Source organism: Branchiostoma lanceolatum, chromosome 7 (assembly GCF_035083965.1).
Source record: "Branchiostoma lanceolatum isolate klBraLanc5 chromosome 7, klBraLanc5.hap2, whole genome shotgun sequence".
Classification (NCBI taxonomy): Eukaryota; Metazoa; Chordata; class Leptocardii; order Amphioxiformes; family Branchiostomatidae; genus Branchiostoma; species Branchiostoma lanceolatum.
This window is the reverse complement of record NC_089728.1, coordinates 15,492,935-15,507,770: the sequence shown is the minus strand read 5'-3', so window position 1 is coordinate 15,507,770 and position 14,836 is coordinate 15,492,935. Positions and strand designations below refer to the sequence as shown.

The following is a 14,836-nucleotide window of genomic DNA, read 5'->3' as shown; positions in this document are numbered from 1 at the left end:
AGTAAACTTTTGGATGTTGAGGTGTAGAAGCGTTACAAATAACAAAATATTTAATGTTAACTTGAAATAAGGTTTATTTCTATATCTTAGGTGATAGTGTGAATTCATATAAGCATGAGAGAGTTTGTTTCAATGTACACTTTGGACGTTGTTCCTTTGTCAGATTTCTGGCATGCTATGACAGAATGAGATTCAGTAGATACGTTTTTATTACTTTCTTTTCTTGTTTATGTCTGAATTATGAATAAAGAACACTTTTCTTTGAACTGTTTCTTTGTTTTTGCTTAAATGTCTTTTGTATCATCACGTCAGCTACTGGGCCTTTGGAGTTTGCCAACGATGAAATTGACTGATAGATGTCCTGACCAGTCTTCATAGTTTCTCAATAAGTCAATTATTACATTCAGATTAATTACATTCACCTGTGTTACAGGTGTTCATGAACATAATTTACCCAAATGGCCTTTTTGGTGTCCAAACCACGAACGAAAGGTGCTTGCTCTTAAGGTAGTGTAAAGATTTGCGGGGGTGTAGGTGGGGCTGGGGAAACCAAATAAGGGTTTGCAATAACAAATTATAATTTGCATACAATATTAAACCTTGCATTGAGGGGAGGGCTAGAAGAGTCTGGGAAATAGTGGGAAATGAACTTATAATGAGTAAAGTTTGTAATATTTTGACTTTATTTCGTATAATTCTGACTTAATGCGACATCGTGTTACGTGACGTCTTGCGACACAGCCTGGCGAAGCCAGACCGGCCATGAGGGCACCGCAGAAGGCCCTAGTTTTTTGAGACACTAAGTTCCCAGACAGAGAACTAGTGATCTCCTAAGCCATAGGACAGCTCAGCTCAGCCGTCCAAGGCTCGCACATGCCAGCCCAGTTGGGACGGCATCTTCTCCCAAAATGGGGAGGCTGTCGTTCCATAGCATTGAACGACATAACTCGCAATTATCTTGCCTGAAGCCCAGAGTAGATCCGTAGAATTTTCATTTGTGGTCCAACAACTGAAACGTTTGAAAAGGTACGTTTGATTCCTCCCCGATATACGGGTTAATCTATATATATTTGGACATATTTGAAATGAAGAATACATACAATGTTTTTACGTATAACAATCATGCCTGTTGTTGTCTTGCTTCGATATATCACTTGATCTAGAGCAGACATAGCAATTTGGGTAAATTATGATAATGCACCTTAATGGCATGTTGGTTTTGGGTGAACCGACCTAAATTTGAGTTGGTTCTGGCGGGTTACACAGGACCATACTTCAATTAGCTTTAGTCATGGCCCAGTCTTCCGTACATGACGCAAAAGAAATCCATCTTTTTAGGTAGAATCTAGAGGAAAATTTCAAACTGTTTTATCCTGAAGTCACGAATCTTCCCTTCATCAATATGCTGACGTTTTTCTACCTGTGTGCTTAGTTTTCATTCATATGGTAATGTACCTGACGATGAAAAGTCCACTAAATACTGCAAATAAAGTTCTGGCCACGAACTGCCAGCTCTCAGTTGATCTCACTCGCAGACACATATACGTATTCTCTCACACACACACACGTGCACACACACACGCGCGCGCACACGCACACACATGCATGCACCGAATAAACCACCGAGTGAGTCACTGAGGATGATCATGACAGCGTAACAACTCAACACTATAAATAACAAAGTATGAAAGTCTTATGAATCTTAGCAAAGAAGGCTATTGTAGCATTTCCTCATAAACTATGTAAATGAGGCCCTCATTTGCATGATTTGTCTGATAATGTCTTCTTAACTTCTAAATTCTGCAAGAATGAAATCCCAATCATTTATGGAGTTATAGTATTTTTAATTATGCACATTAGGTATTCAGTCCTATTATGAAATGCAGCGGATTTATAAACTTTCCTAGCTAATTATGCAAATTAGCTCCTGATTTGCATGATTAGCATCAGTCATTTCTAGTTAATCATGTCTGAAGGTCAAAACAAATAAATCAAAAACACCCACTGCAGTTCCAAACAAGCCGCTAGGGGGCCCAAACGTACACAACTTACTTTATGTGGCATGAACTATCTACCACTATAACATCATGACCGTAGCACTTCCAGAAAATTTGACCTCAAACTTTGGAGCTATGCTGCATCATCGAACTTGACCTTTCCCTTCAAGAAACCTACCCATCTACTAAACATCATGCAGATCCATCAACAGTTCCTGGAGCTATATTGTCTACATACAAACACATACATGTAAACATACAAAGTCCACTGCAGTACTGTAGGAAAATGCCAGGTGAACCTTGACCGTTCTTACAATCGCTAATAACCTACCAAATATCACGAAGATCCATCAAAGGTTTCTAGAGTTATGCTCTTGACATACATATTAACTATGTATTATGATAGTGTAATGATTTTACTGCAGGTTACATTGTATGTATATAAGTTGAATGCTTGTCTGTATTTGTGGATCAGCCGTTACCAGCGAGAGCTGCCTAGGCTGACCCAGTGTAATGACTTGTCTTCAGTGTCAATAAATACAAATAGACCCACTCCACAGCTGGTGTAACCAGTAATATAATCTTCTCCGCGAAGGTAAAAACAACACACAAGACACCCGATCGCTTTTCAGAATTTTTAATTCTGTCCGTTTAGTTTATCTGCTATGGCTTTTTCATATGGTACAGCGTGGAGCGTATGTGGAAACTTGCAACAAATGTAGCAGCACATGTCTACACAGCCTTAATGCTACATGTACAGTGTGGCAACACAGTCTTTGCCACCACTCTAACATACACTGTAGACTGCAAAGACCAAACTACAAGTAAGAAATCGTGTTCTGCTTCTCAGTGTTTCAACCAAGTTACCGTTCCATTTCCCTTCTTATGCTATACAATATTGCGAACCTTTTGTCGCATAATATTCTGTACAATTACACAAGCAACAACGTTAAGATTTTGTGCTGAAATCTAAACCATTGATAACATGAAAAATGGTCTATGTTGACTTTAAAATACATTAAAATGGAGACATAAAAGCACCCCACTACCTGCGGTGTGCAAATTCGCTGTTTTAAGGCATTAAACTTCCTCTAAAATATGTGCGCAGGCCTTTCACAATCATACTCATTAAAAATTGTCTATATTACAGTTTCCTCCATATCAGTATCTACAATTAAGATAGTTGTCCATATTTATAAACATTCAGTACACTCTTAAAACACTGTAGTTATCATTCTACAATTCACTCATCAAACAACTCTATGGCAATATATTAGTTATCTTAAAAGGCAAAGGCACTATATCCTTCTATAATATAGAATATTATCCAAAATTGAGCTCCATTTTTGGGGCCTGTCGAAATTCATTTAGTATTGTCCAAACTGTCATGACAATCACTGCAATGACTTGTTTCATGATTCTAAAAATAACAACAATAGTCCCTGTTCCCAAAAATTTACAAGTGCTTACAGATTTGAATAGTATCCCCCCCCCCACAACATCATCATATCCTACATTTTCAGTTATGTTAGAGTTAACTGATTTTAGATTTTAAAAGCTACAGTACAACCAAAAGTGTCTCATTGAAAAGCATGATACACTTCATTGCAGTACATGTTCCTTTATAGTAAACATAGTTCCCATCCCGGCAAGCATACATGTATGCAGATTTCACGCTTTCGTCTATTCTGTTATTACAAACAAGCCAGCATATACAGAGCAATCTTAGTTACAACAAAGTCAATCTGCACAGTCCATTTAAGGTTTCTCACTTTACTTAGCATACATGTAAAAACGGCATCTTTATAGTGAAGTAAGATGAGAATATACATTCAATCATGTAAAATTTCATTCAGTACAGTATAAAGTTATTATACCCTTTTTGCTGTTGTATTTTTCCTGTTTTGCCATGTCATGGCTGGCACCCAATAAACATTGAATATGTCTCAAGATTTTAGTGGTCTATTTCTGAGCCATTACACACAAAAAAAGTTTCCAAGCTGATGCCATACCTCTTACTTAAACACATTCTTATCCAAGCAACTGCTGGGGATGACAGCATAGTACAAAATTGAGAATAGACATTTTGAATGCAACGTTTCAAATTACTAACAGAATGAACAACTGACAAGGCTTTTACATACACGTATAAAATAATTTCATACTGACGCAAACAATATTAGACCACAAACAATGTTTTGCACCTTTGCTTGGATACCTTACGCAGTAGATCTAAAGAACTCTCAGCTGCAGCACACCTCTGTATGCATTGTGTATTCCACAAAAAAGGTCACTATCAACATGTAAATTAACTGCCAAAAGTCAAATTCTTAAAACTTGTTTTAAGAGGAAGCAAACTCTATTGTAAAGTTCTTTTTCTTTATCATTTATGCCACAGTAATTTCTGTTACATTGAATTTCATACATTTTTGTACTCTCCCTGAAATGAGATTATAAGAATTGATAGAGGGTGGATTGAAGCTGGGAGATCGTTAGAGTACGTGAACATGGCACAGTCAGTAATAATCGGGAGACCTAAATGTTGACAGGGTTGCTTTTGGACGAGATGCCGAGCGCCTTGGACTCCTGTTCGCTGAGACCGCTCTTCAGTGTTCTGCGTACTGTGGTGAGGAAGGGAGCGTTAGGGTAAAGCAGAGCTACTACAGAAGCACAGACAAGCTCCAGACTGTGGTTATATAAGTGGCTGTCAGTGTTAACATGCTGCCAGGATCAGAGAAACTTTACCAGAAATAAACCTTTTTTGGTGGTTTATACTTTTTGATCTGACAAATTTGCATAGAAACAAAAATTCAACGTCTTAACTAATTTTGAAAGATAGAAGAACTTTTCAGTTGCATGCTTTAAAAGAGTTCGAAATTTATAAAGGTGTAGCGTTTAAAGCTACATTTACTGAAAGATCTACCAAAAATCCTCTTTAATTGGTTACTTTCTATACTCAGAGTGAGAAGAACAACAATTATTGAATGTTAAAGGCAAACAACACTACTTACAGGTAGCAGCACTACCAGGACAATTAAGACATGAAAAAATTGCGAGAGATTGTTGTGAAGAACACAAAATGTAAATATTTCATACTAACTAACATTTAAAACCTAGAAATTAATATACTGCATGCCAAGCTGTGTATAAGTGCTTGCTATGATCAATACAGCATTATCTATGGTTAACTCATTCTATATATCAACTGGTTATAAAAAATTATTATCTTGAAAACTAGTACTGGTGAAAATATGCCTGCTTTCCTTTTAAAAGAAGTTAATTTTCTAGCTATGAATTCAAGAATAAGAGTCTGATAGGAAGAAGGGAGAGAAAATAAGGTCAAATGTCAGAAAATTCCACAGAATAAAGACAGTATAGTGGTTTTCTAAATGTTACCCCTACAGACTTCATGGAATACTACTCATTGTGGAAAAGACAAAGGTAGGTGAAAGATGAGAGACTGGAAGACAGCACAGTCTGTATAGAGAAACCATCCCCAACTCTTTAAATTACACACTGCACACTCAAATGAGCTATAAGTGGTGAAAGACTGTAGTGACTAAATACAAAGAATACTTTTTTTGTCAAGATGGAAAGGTTTGATCGTAAAAAAAAATCTTAAGGTCAAATCTCAAAAACAGTTTAACAGTAGTTGACAGACGACTTCAACCATTTTTCAACATTTTTTTGGTCTTGTTTTGTAAGTCTTTGAAGTGCTTTATGCATTCACTAGACACTTGAAAGACCAACAATACAAGGGGAAAAAACACCGAAAACAAGCTGAATTAGATCTAACATACATCCTAGACTAAGTAGAATCAATGAATGGAATCTAAAATACAGACTTGTAGTATGACTGAATATGATGATGATGACTGAATATAACCTGACTGTTACTCACATGATTTTCTGTTGACTTGGCGTGCCCTCTTCCTCTCCCGCGGGATGAGTCGCGTTCCGGGGTTCGTCGCCGTCTTCACCAGCCTCTCCATGATCTCTTCCGTGTTGTCGTCTGGGTCGGCATCCTTCGCACCTTTTGATGTGCTGCTGCGTCCTGCAGAACACACCATCACCATTACATCTCCAAATCACACGACAGGACAGATTCAACTAGAAAATAATACGTTTGTAAGTGCCTTTGAACATGATTGTTCAATATCTTCGTATTAGAAAGGATTAATTTTGGGGGGCTACAAAGGTTTGATATTTGTTCTTTTGAACTTCAAATCAAAGTTTTTACAAATAGGGGGCATATAAGCCAGATTTCAAGACAAGCAAAATGGATCAACTGAAATGGAATTTTATCAATTGTACACAGTACATAAAACTGCTATTGGTAAGAATTTAGAACATAAATCACAATATAAGTTTAACTGGCACAATTGTTTGGGACTTGTATTTGAAGTTACAACTGTTACAATAGGTGTGTAAGCCAGTTTTAACCAATGTTCAACTGTAAAAATGGAAATGAAAATAAATTTTTTTATAGGTCATCACAGGAATGACAACGTGAATGGTCATAGATCTGCATCTGACATCTCAAAAGACCTTTGAAAAAAAAAAACAGTACAAATTTTCCTAATCAAGGACATGCAGTCAAATGGGTGCTGTTGCGTCATGTTGGTCATAACTACTGCAAACCACATGCATGCTGAAACAGTGGGGTAAGACCAAGTACTATGTCTACGGAATCTTCCACAGAGGTCATTAGAAACCACAGTTGATCATGTTAGTGTCCAAGGAAGAATACAAGAAGTCTGTGTGAAACAAATAACGGAGTCCTGAGATTGAAATGCACTTCAGCATTGCAGCTTTTATTTTACTGGTATATTATCACCGTAGATGTTGTAGGTTGTCTAAAAGGTTAAATAAGTTGCCAAAAATGTACAATAAACTGGTATATTTCACTCTCACTGTTGTAAACTGTGCCAAAAGACACTTTTGAAGGAATTGAGTTGAAGTTGGGTTTGAGGAACACAAAACAAAATGTTTGGAATTTCTAGAAGTAACAAGCGCAAAATACGCAAAAATCAGCATAATTAAGAATCATAGTTGTATTGCATTGTATTGTACTTCAAGGCTGATTTAAACAAAGATTGATTGATTGGTCAATACATTGATTGATTGATTGATTGATTGATTGATTGATTGATTGATTGATTGATGGATGGATGGATGGATGGATTGCTGAGCTGCAGTTCTACACGGTTCAATCCCAAAAACATTGCAAACATGTGAGTTAGTAACCACCACCATTCCGAAACAACAAAGTTCCATTCCAATACCTCCAGAGAACATTTTCTTTACAAAGTTGGGTTCCTTGGTGGAGTTTTCTGAGGGGGGGAGGGGAACACACAGGGAGTCAACACTGGTTACCACAACAAAAGTACATGTCCATAGCTGTGTGAAGAAACATAGGAAAGTCCCCAAAACAAAACAAAGCAACGCAAAACCTTGGACTGAGAAAGAGCTGTCTGAAGTACATGTAGGTCTAATCCAGTGTCTTTCAAAGAGAGATCTGGAGGTTCTAAGCCTATGTACACAATGCATACATGTATACAGCCTTCTGCTCTAAACTCATGTAGCAATGTCATCACTATGCTAACAGTCACCTATCACTTCTATCAACCTGTTCTAGAGTTTGAGAGGGACGACAGTACAGTTTACTATTTATATGTCCAAGGGCATTTTTCAGTCCCAACAGAGACGTAAAAGAAGGGAAAACAAATGTGAACGTTCATGGATTCTCTTCTGAAACCTACAGGGCACAAGTAGTATGGGTACACTTACTTGCTTCCCCGGTAGACTTGCCACGGGTTCTAACCCTGGGCTCCATGGAGGTGTTCAAGTTGACCTCTCCGTTCATTGCACCATGTTTCAGAACGGCCTTCAGAGCATTGGCCTCCTCTTCCTCCTTCTTTTCCTTTTTAGACTTGCCAGCAAAGTTCTTGGTCTACGGAGAAGCAGGGAGTACACATCTTAAGACAGGTTTCTCTCTTTTTTTATCACACAATATGAAAATTTGTCGCCTTAGTCCTTACCTTACAGCCCAAACCACAGTGACCATATTCACAGTTTACAAAATTTTCCCAATTTTGACTTGTGGCCTATAGACATGCAAATCATTCCTGGTACAATCCCTTTACATAAATTTTGTAGCCACAAAATAGTGACCTACTTTGTCAAAAGAAATCAATATGGGACTGGAGAGAAAAAACCTGAACTGTCATACATAAATGTTACAGATGAAACGCCACAAGTCAAAAAGGGAACAAAACGAATCAACAAAGCCAACGTAAATTGTGTAAAAGCCCTTTCACCCAAGTGCATTAGACTATATACCATTGGAGTATGTGTACATAAATCAAAGTCCTCAACCAGATATGACCACAGGTGCAGATGCAACACAGGTGAGTGAGAGAAGCAAAGCTACCTGGAAAATAAACCTGACACCAAAACATACACATGTATAATACTACACAGAACCCGTGTGCACCATTCTCACCATCATCTCAGATATTTCTGCATGTGCGTCTGGGAACCTCCGTCCAAACTCCTGATTGTCGTGAGGTAATGACAGAGGAAGAACAGTGGTTTCCGTCAGTTTGATTTTCCCGGAAGTTTGATAGTCCCTTTGAATTTGTATCCCTACATCGTGTCTTTAGATACATACTTGCAAGTTGAAATAAAGGTTTCTTTGGGCAACCTGAGATTTTGTTTCAGGCAACCAGGTTGCAAAATTTGCATTCTATCTTACCAGGCATTTCAATTGTTTTGACAATGATTTTAAACCATACTTTGTTACTTAATGGATGACAACGTAACTAAAAAAAACATGGAAGACAACAGACATGGTGACAAACAAGACATACATGTACATGGCACACAATGACATGCATCCTTGTAGCATTGTTTTTCAAATCAACTTAACGCACAAGGCAAGTAGTAGAGTCAATCCGGGCCGCCAGCTCACAAACCCAATGCACTTACCACAAGGTTAAACTGTTACTACTTACTTGTTTGCACACTTTCTATGTAAACTTGTAAACTACTTTAAGATAAGATAAAGATTAAGACACTTACATCCGTGATCATCTTTCCCCTGGTCTTGTTCCTCTCTCTCTGATTGGCCTTCTTCTTCTGCTGCTGTAGGACGCGCTCCCGCGTTGTGCGGTACTCCAGGGCGAACTCGCTGATCGTCTTACAGAAGTGGTTGATGTTGGTGTCCTTAATGGCCTGGGGCGTCATCCCGGTGAAGATTAACAACTTGTTGAATCTAGGGAAAGAAAAAGTTGTGTTTTTGTAAACCTATCACATGTACATTGTATTTATACAACGTACTGTAAAATAGCAGTGTTAAGTCTCATAATGCTGCAAGGTACCCATAGACTGACACATCAAAATAATGTAGATTTAAATAGATCTACTAATTCAAAGAAGTATTAGTGATAACAATACCAGTATGCACACTTCAGATATGCAGGGGTTTAAGACATTCTTGAGAAGGCCTCGATAACACATTAAGACAGCTGACATTACACCTCGATAACACATTAAGACAGTTGACATTACACACACACTCAAATTTCTTATGTATGAAAACATTCTGAGGGTTTTATTACAATCATTATTGTGACAGGTAACTGTGTAAAGATTGATTGAATGGAAGATGTTTCAGTGACATTTGGCAAGTGACACAGTACAATATTCAGGCTTACCTGTTGATAACTCTTCTGTGTACAATTTTCAGAATGGCTATTCTCTCTGTACAGTCCTTCAGGAACTCTGTTAATCTGTGTTTGAAAGAAAACAATGATATGTTCACTCACTGTCTGAGAGTGCAATAAGCCGATACACGCTTGAAACTGTGCATCTACAGTGTGATGCATTGCAGGTAATAAGTCCAAGTTGAAGGCCCCTGAGACATAAACAAAACATGTTTGGACATGGTTTCAAGTATGGTCTACACAAAAGCTGTTTCCAAGTAAGAGGTTTTCACCTTTGACCTTGCACATGCACATTTCAAACTGTGAACCTACTTATCATGTAAACTACTGTGACCAGATAAAAATTTTAATTTTTTCCTCTTTCTCTTAAGGCTTATATGGGAGACCCCATCACTACTCAGATGGCTACCAACTGGTTGTACTTCAGATGAATATGAATAGTACATGTAGATCTGTTGTAACTTACCTGTTCTTCATGGGGGAGGCCATGTTGTGCTTGGCCAGGGCTTTCAGGTTGTCCCACGATGACCTGCACTGCTTCTCCATCTTGGCAAGGTTCAAGGTCAGCAGGTCAAAGTCAACCTGTCAGATCATGATAGGATTATAGATTACAATCATGATACTAGATTGAACTTTTTAGTATCTAAAGACAAAATAGTAGACCTGTCCGTGATTGATCATGTCAAATTCTCAAAATTCTCAAAATATTAGAAGTTATATGAACATGCACTTTGAAATCAGAAAACCAATGATAATTTGCAAAGTCTACTAGACCAATCCTGACTGTCCATCACAATTAACAGTTCAACCAATGAGAAAATGGTAATTAGCAGTTCGACCAATGAGATAGTCCATTGACATGTAGAAGAAGGAAATTTTATCCCAAAGTCCCAAACATACCTTAGAAGATCTTGTGACAGCACCTATCTCTGAGTAGAGGTCTGTGGACTCAGGGAATTTCTCCATGACCATGGTACACAGATGGTACAGCAGGGACTGCTTATGTACCGTGTCTTTCACTTCAGGTACCTTCGCTAGGTAGTCCAACTGGAACCCCTTGCACTATGGGGAAAACATCCAATGTTATTATTTGTACAACTGTTCCTAATACTACAGTTGTATGAGTGACAGCATTGTTATAAACAATAAGTCCTATTTTCACAACAAGTTAAAACGGAAGACAACGTTTTCCAGTTGTTGCACATACCTGGGCTCCATTGAGGAAGTTTCCAATGGCAAGGAGAGTGGCCAGTATGTATCTTAGAGTCTTGTTGTTCTTAAGTTGTTCCATGGCCTCTTTCAAGTCCATAAGGGGTTCTGCAACTTCCTGTAGCAAAAATGCAAAATTTGTTATAATCTATTCCGATTTAGTGCTGACTATGTTTCCCTGTCCCTGGCACTGACTGCTTTTCCTTGTCCCTGGTGCTGACTGTGTTTCCCTGTCCCTGTTGCTAACAGCATTTCCCTGTCTCTGGTGCTGACATTGTTTCTCTGTCCTTGGTGCTGACTGTGTTTCCATGTCCTTGGTGCTGACTATGTTTCCCTGTCCCTGGTGCTGACTGTGTTTCTCTGTCCTTGGTGCTGACTATTTCCATGTCCTTGGTGCTGACTTTGTTTCCCCGTCCCTGGTGCTTACAGTGTTTCCCTGTCCCTAGTGCTGACAGTATTTCCCTGTCTCTGGTGCTGTGTTTCCCTGTCCCTGTTGCCGACTGTTTCCCTGTCCTTGGTGCTAACTGTGTTTCCCTGTCCCTGGTGCTAACAGTGTTTCCCTGTCCCTGGTGCTGACTGCGTTTCCCTGTCCCTGGTGCTGACTTGTTTCCCTGTCCCTGGTGCTGACTTGTTTCCCTGTCCCTGGTGCTAACAGTGTTTCCCTGTCCCTGGAACTGACTGTGTTTCCCTATCCCTGGTGCTGACTTGTTTCCTTGTCCCTGGTGCTGACTGTGTTTCCCTTTCCCTGGTGTTGACTATGTTTCCCTGTCCCTGACTGCATTTCCCTGTCCTTGGTGCTGACAGTGTATCCCTGTCTGTGGTGCTGATTATGTTTCCCTGTCCCTGGTGCTGACTATGTTTCTATGTCCCTCGTGCTAACAGTGTTTCCCTGTCCCTGGTGCTGACTTGTTTCCCTGTCCCTGGTGCAAACAGTGTTTCCCTGTCCCTGGAACTGACAGCATTTCCCTGTCCCTGGTACTGACTGTGTTAACCTGTCCCTGTGTGGTAACAGTGTTTATTGACAAGTGCACGTATTCATCTTTTATGATTTATCAACATTTCAATTCTTACTGACCTGTTCCATGGTCTCATAGTCCAGTTTGAAAGCCCAGAAGTTGAGCCTGGCTGTGAGTTCGCTGATGGAGGACAGGGTGAGTAGGAACTGTTCCGCTGCCCCTAGCGGTGTGTCAGGGTTCTGCATCTGGGCTTCCTGGATCCTTGTCTTCTCCTCGTCCGAAGGGATCATCTTAAGGATCATCTGAAGGAGATACAACCAGAATGTCTCAGTTGCTTTACTTCAGTTTAAGACATCAAAAATACTAATGCTACAGACAAAAAAGAAAGCAATCACTTCTCTTTTATATCTAGGTATTGAAAGAACTAAATGATACTGTGCATCAATCATTTTAAGCTGCAATCTTGATTCTCCTCTCCCTTCTTAAAGCATTGTGAGGATCAAAACCGAGAGATTGCTAAGTAAATACTAGCCATCAACAAACCTTCCTCATTAATCATGCAAATTAGATACTGATTTACATAATTAGTCTCTAATAATAGCAAAGACGCAGTACCTCGATGCCCTCCCTGTTCATGGCCACACTGTCCATGTTGAGGATGGCCTGTTTGATGGTTCTGGGGGGCGGCAGGTTGGTCAGACCGATGTTGATCTGGTTGGACCGCTTGGCATCCAGGACGATCACCTCGTTCTTACCCTTCCCCTCGCCTACTTTCTGTATTGAGCAACATTTTCAATGTCAAGTACGTTGTAGGATATGTGCAGTTCCTATGCATGTTTGTGGCAGTGTTGAAAATTGAATTAACTTTGGGTCTTATTTGACCCATGTCTCTAGCATGAATGAAACAATCTTTAAGCTGCTTTGATTTGAATTTTCTCTTAATTTTCATTACTGTCAGATATGCATGAATTTTTCGTCTAAAGTATGTCATATTCACTATACATTATCTGAAGCATAGCATTGAACCCTTCCTAGTAGCAGAATGATTAAAAACATTTTTCCACTTTGTAAAGTTGCATGATTATGGCTAATTTTCTGAGGGCCAATCACACAAAATTGACATTTGGACTGTAATTTGACCAATCTAAAGGGTGTTAGCTTAGTAAACTACATTTACAACATGTATCCTAGAACCTTGAACAGGTTCATCTCGCCAACACCGAGAACAATGGGTTCTTCTTACAACGTGTATGCTACATACCTTTGGTGTCTGCTCTTTGGTTCTGGACTCAAAGAGATGCTCCAGCTTGTCCGTATCCAACTGAAACTTGACGCCTCTCAACGTGTCCCATAGACTCTCCTTGTTAGCATTGGCCACCGTGGGCGGAACATAATGATTCACCTCCTTCCAGAATAACCGCACTGTTTTCTTCTTCTTCGCTGGAATGGCACTGTTCTTGGGCGCGGGACCGAGGTGGCCCGACCCTGGGGCTTTAGGAGGAGGAGGGGGTGGGGGTGCCCCGGGGGGTGGGGGTGGCCCACCGAATGGGGGAGGGGGTGGTGGTGGTGCCCCAGGAATGCCAGGAGGGGGAGGGGGAGGGGGGACTCCACCCGGGAATACACATGGAGGAGGGGGAGGGCCACCGAACAAGTTGGGAGGAGGGCGAGGCGGGAATCCGTCTGTCGACGTCGACATCCCGTGAAACGGCGACAGAACGTCCGCATCATCGTCCCCAATCAAGTCTGTAAAGTCCATGTCTTTGATTATGAGTTCCCTGTTTGTGTTCATCAGGTTTTCCCAGAGCTGGTCTTGCTCGCTCTTCGGCGGAGGCGGGGGTTTCTTCTCCTCCTTCTTCTCCTCCACCTTCATGGCCTGAAGACCGTTCACTATCTTGTCCTCGTCAAGTATTGCACCAGATTTTAATTTCTCCGCAACAGCAGCAACCTTCCCCTTGGACGTGATCTCGGGCTGTTTCTTTTCCGTCGGGCTCGACACGTCCTCTTTCTGTTTCTGCTGCACTTTTTCCATCCGACTGGAAATGGTCTCCGATGTTTCGATAGACAGTCTTCTCTTTTCCTTTGCCTCTTTTGATTCCTCCTTGTCATCACTGTCTTCGTCCTCGTCCCCCATCTTGCCTTCCCTGTTCTGTGCATAAAACATGGCAAGCATCCAGCGTTTGTTGCTGGTTAGGCCACCGGACTGAGCGGAGGGAGAGACTGGACCCATGTCTGGACTTGTTGGTGTCACCGGTTCATCCGAGACACTCTCCGTTCTCTCATCTGTAAGAAGAACATTTACCAAATCACTGACTATTCAATAAGCAAAAAGAGATGTCTTTAACCTTCTCAATGCTGCTTAAGGCATATGGGTTACAAATTTGAAGCCTAGGGCAACCTCAGCAAAGAGATGGTTAAAGAAAGTTCATTAATCAATTTTTATAACTTACGACTTAGTGTTACGTTTAAAACTTTCAGTTATTATTTTCTATCAATCGAGAAGTTTAAAAATTGAGAGGTTATAAAGAGCTAGAAATGTTTCTTTATTCTATTTTAGGATACAAAATTACTTTGGATCATGCTGATTAGTGAAGGTTTAATTTGGGATTAAACATATAGTAAACCTGCTTTCATTAACCTTTTCCCTGCTGCCTAACGTCATGACCAATACAGATTTGGTACCAAAAGGCTTTATCAGCAGGGAGAAGGTTAAACATTACCAGGCTTACGTAAGAAAATAAATTGAGTCTAGATCATGACTAAGGGTTATTCATCATCATTATTGCTAGTGGTAATCATGGCATACCAAGCCCTCGTTTTAATTTGTTCAATCCAGTGTCTTGTTCTTAATCTTTTCAATCAAAAGGCTTGATTTGGTGATTCGTATATAGAGTAAAAAAAAGTGCACGATGAATTCAAACACTGCAACACATCTACAACACTGGGATTG

The 14,836-nt window shown here is 39.9% G+C and overlaps 1 protein-coding gene across 30 annotated transcripts in view; it reads right to left on the bottom strand.

The window, feature by feature from the left end:
- Window positions 1-2,618: 2,618 nt before the first annotated feature.
- The window catches only part of LOC136437860 (FH1/FH2 domain-containing protein 3-like), a 91,277-nt gene continuing 79,059 nt past the window's right edge, over window positions 2,619-14,836 (bottom strand). For 28 of the 30 annotated variants that reach the window (XM_066432396.1, XM_066432401.1, XM_066432403.1 and 25 more), the window contains 13 exons: window positions 13,151-14,169; window positions 12,505-12,663; window positions 12,009-12,191; window positions 10,932-11,051; window positions 10,625-10,786; window positions 10,191-10,306; window positions 9,716-9,790; window positions 9,081-9,273; window positions 8,503-8,553; window positions 7,788-7,950; window positions 7,283-7,330; window positions 5,899-6,051; window positions 2,619-4,618 (listed from right to left, as the gene is read on the bottom strand). In XM_066432396.1, coding sequence (XP_066288493.1) covers window positions 4,533-4,618; window positions 5,899-6,051; window positions 7,283-7,330; window positions 7,788-7,950; window positions 8,503-8,553; window positions 9,081-9,273; window positions 9,716-9,790; window positions 10,191-10,306; window positions 10,625-10,786; window positions 10,932-11,051; window positions 12,009-12,191; window positions 12,505-12,663; window positions 13,151-14,169 — 2,528 coding nt within the window. In that variant the 3' untranslated portion in view covers window positions 2,619-4,532. The remainder of the gene's footprint in view (window positions 4,619-5,898; window positions 6,052-7,282; window positions 7,331-7,787; window positions 7,951-8,502; window positions 8,554-9,080; window positions 9,274-9,715; window positions 9,791-10,190; window positions 10,307-10,624; window positions 10,787-10,931; window positions 11,052-12,008; window positions 12,192-12,504; window positions 12,664-13,150; window positions 14,170-14,836) is intronic. The other 2 variants (XM_066432397.1, XM_066432398.1) reach the window with 2 other exon arrangements.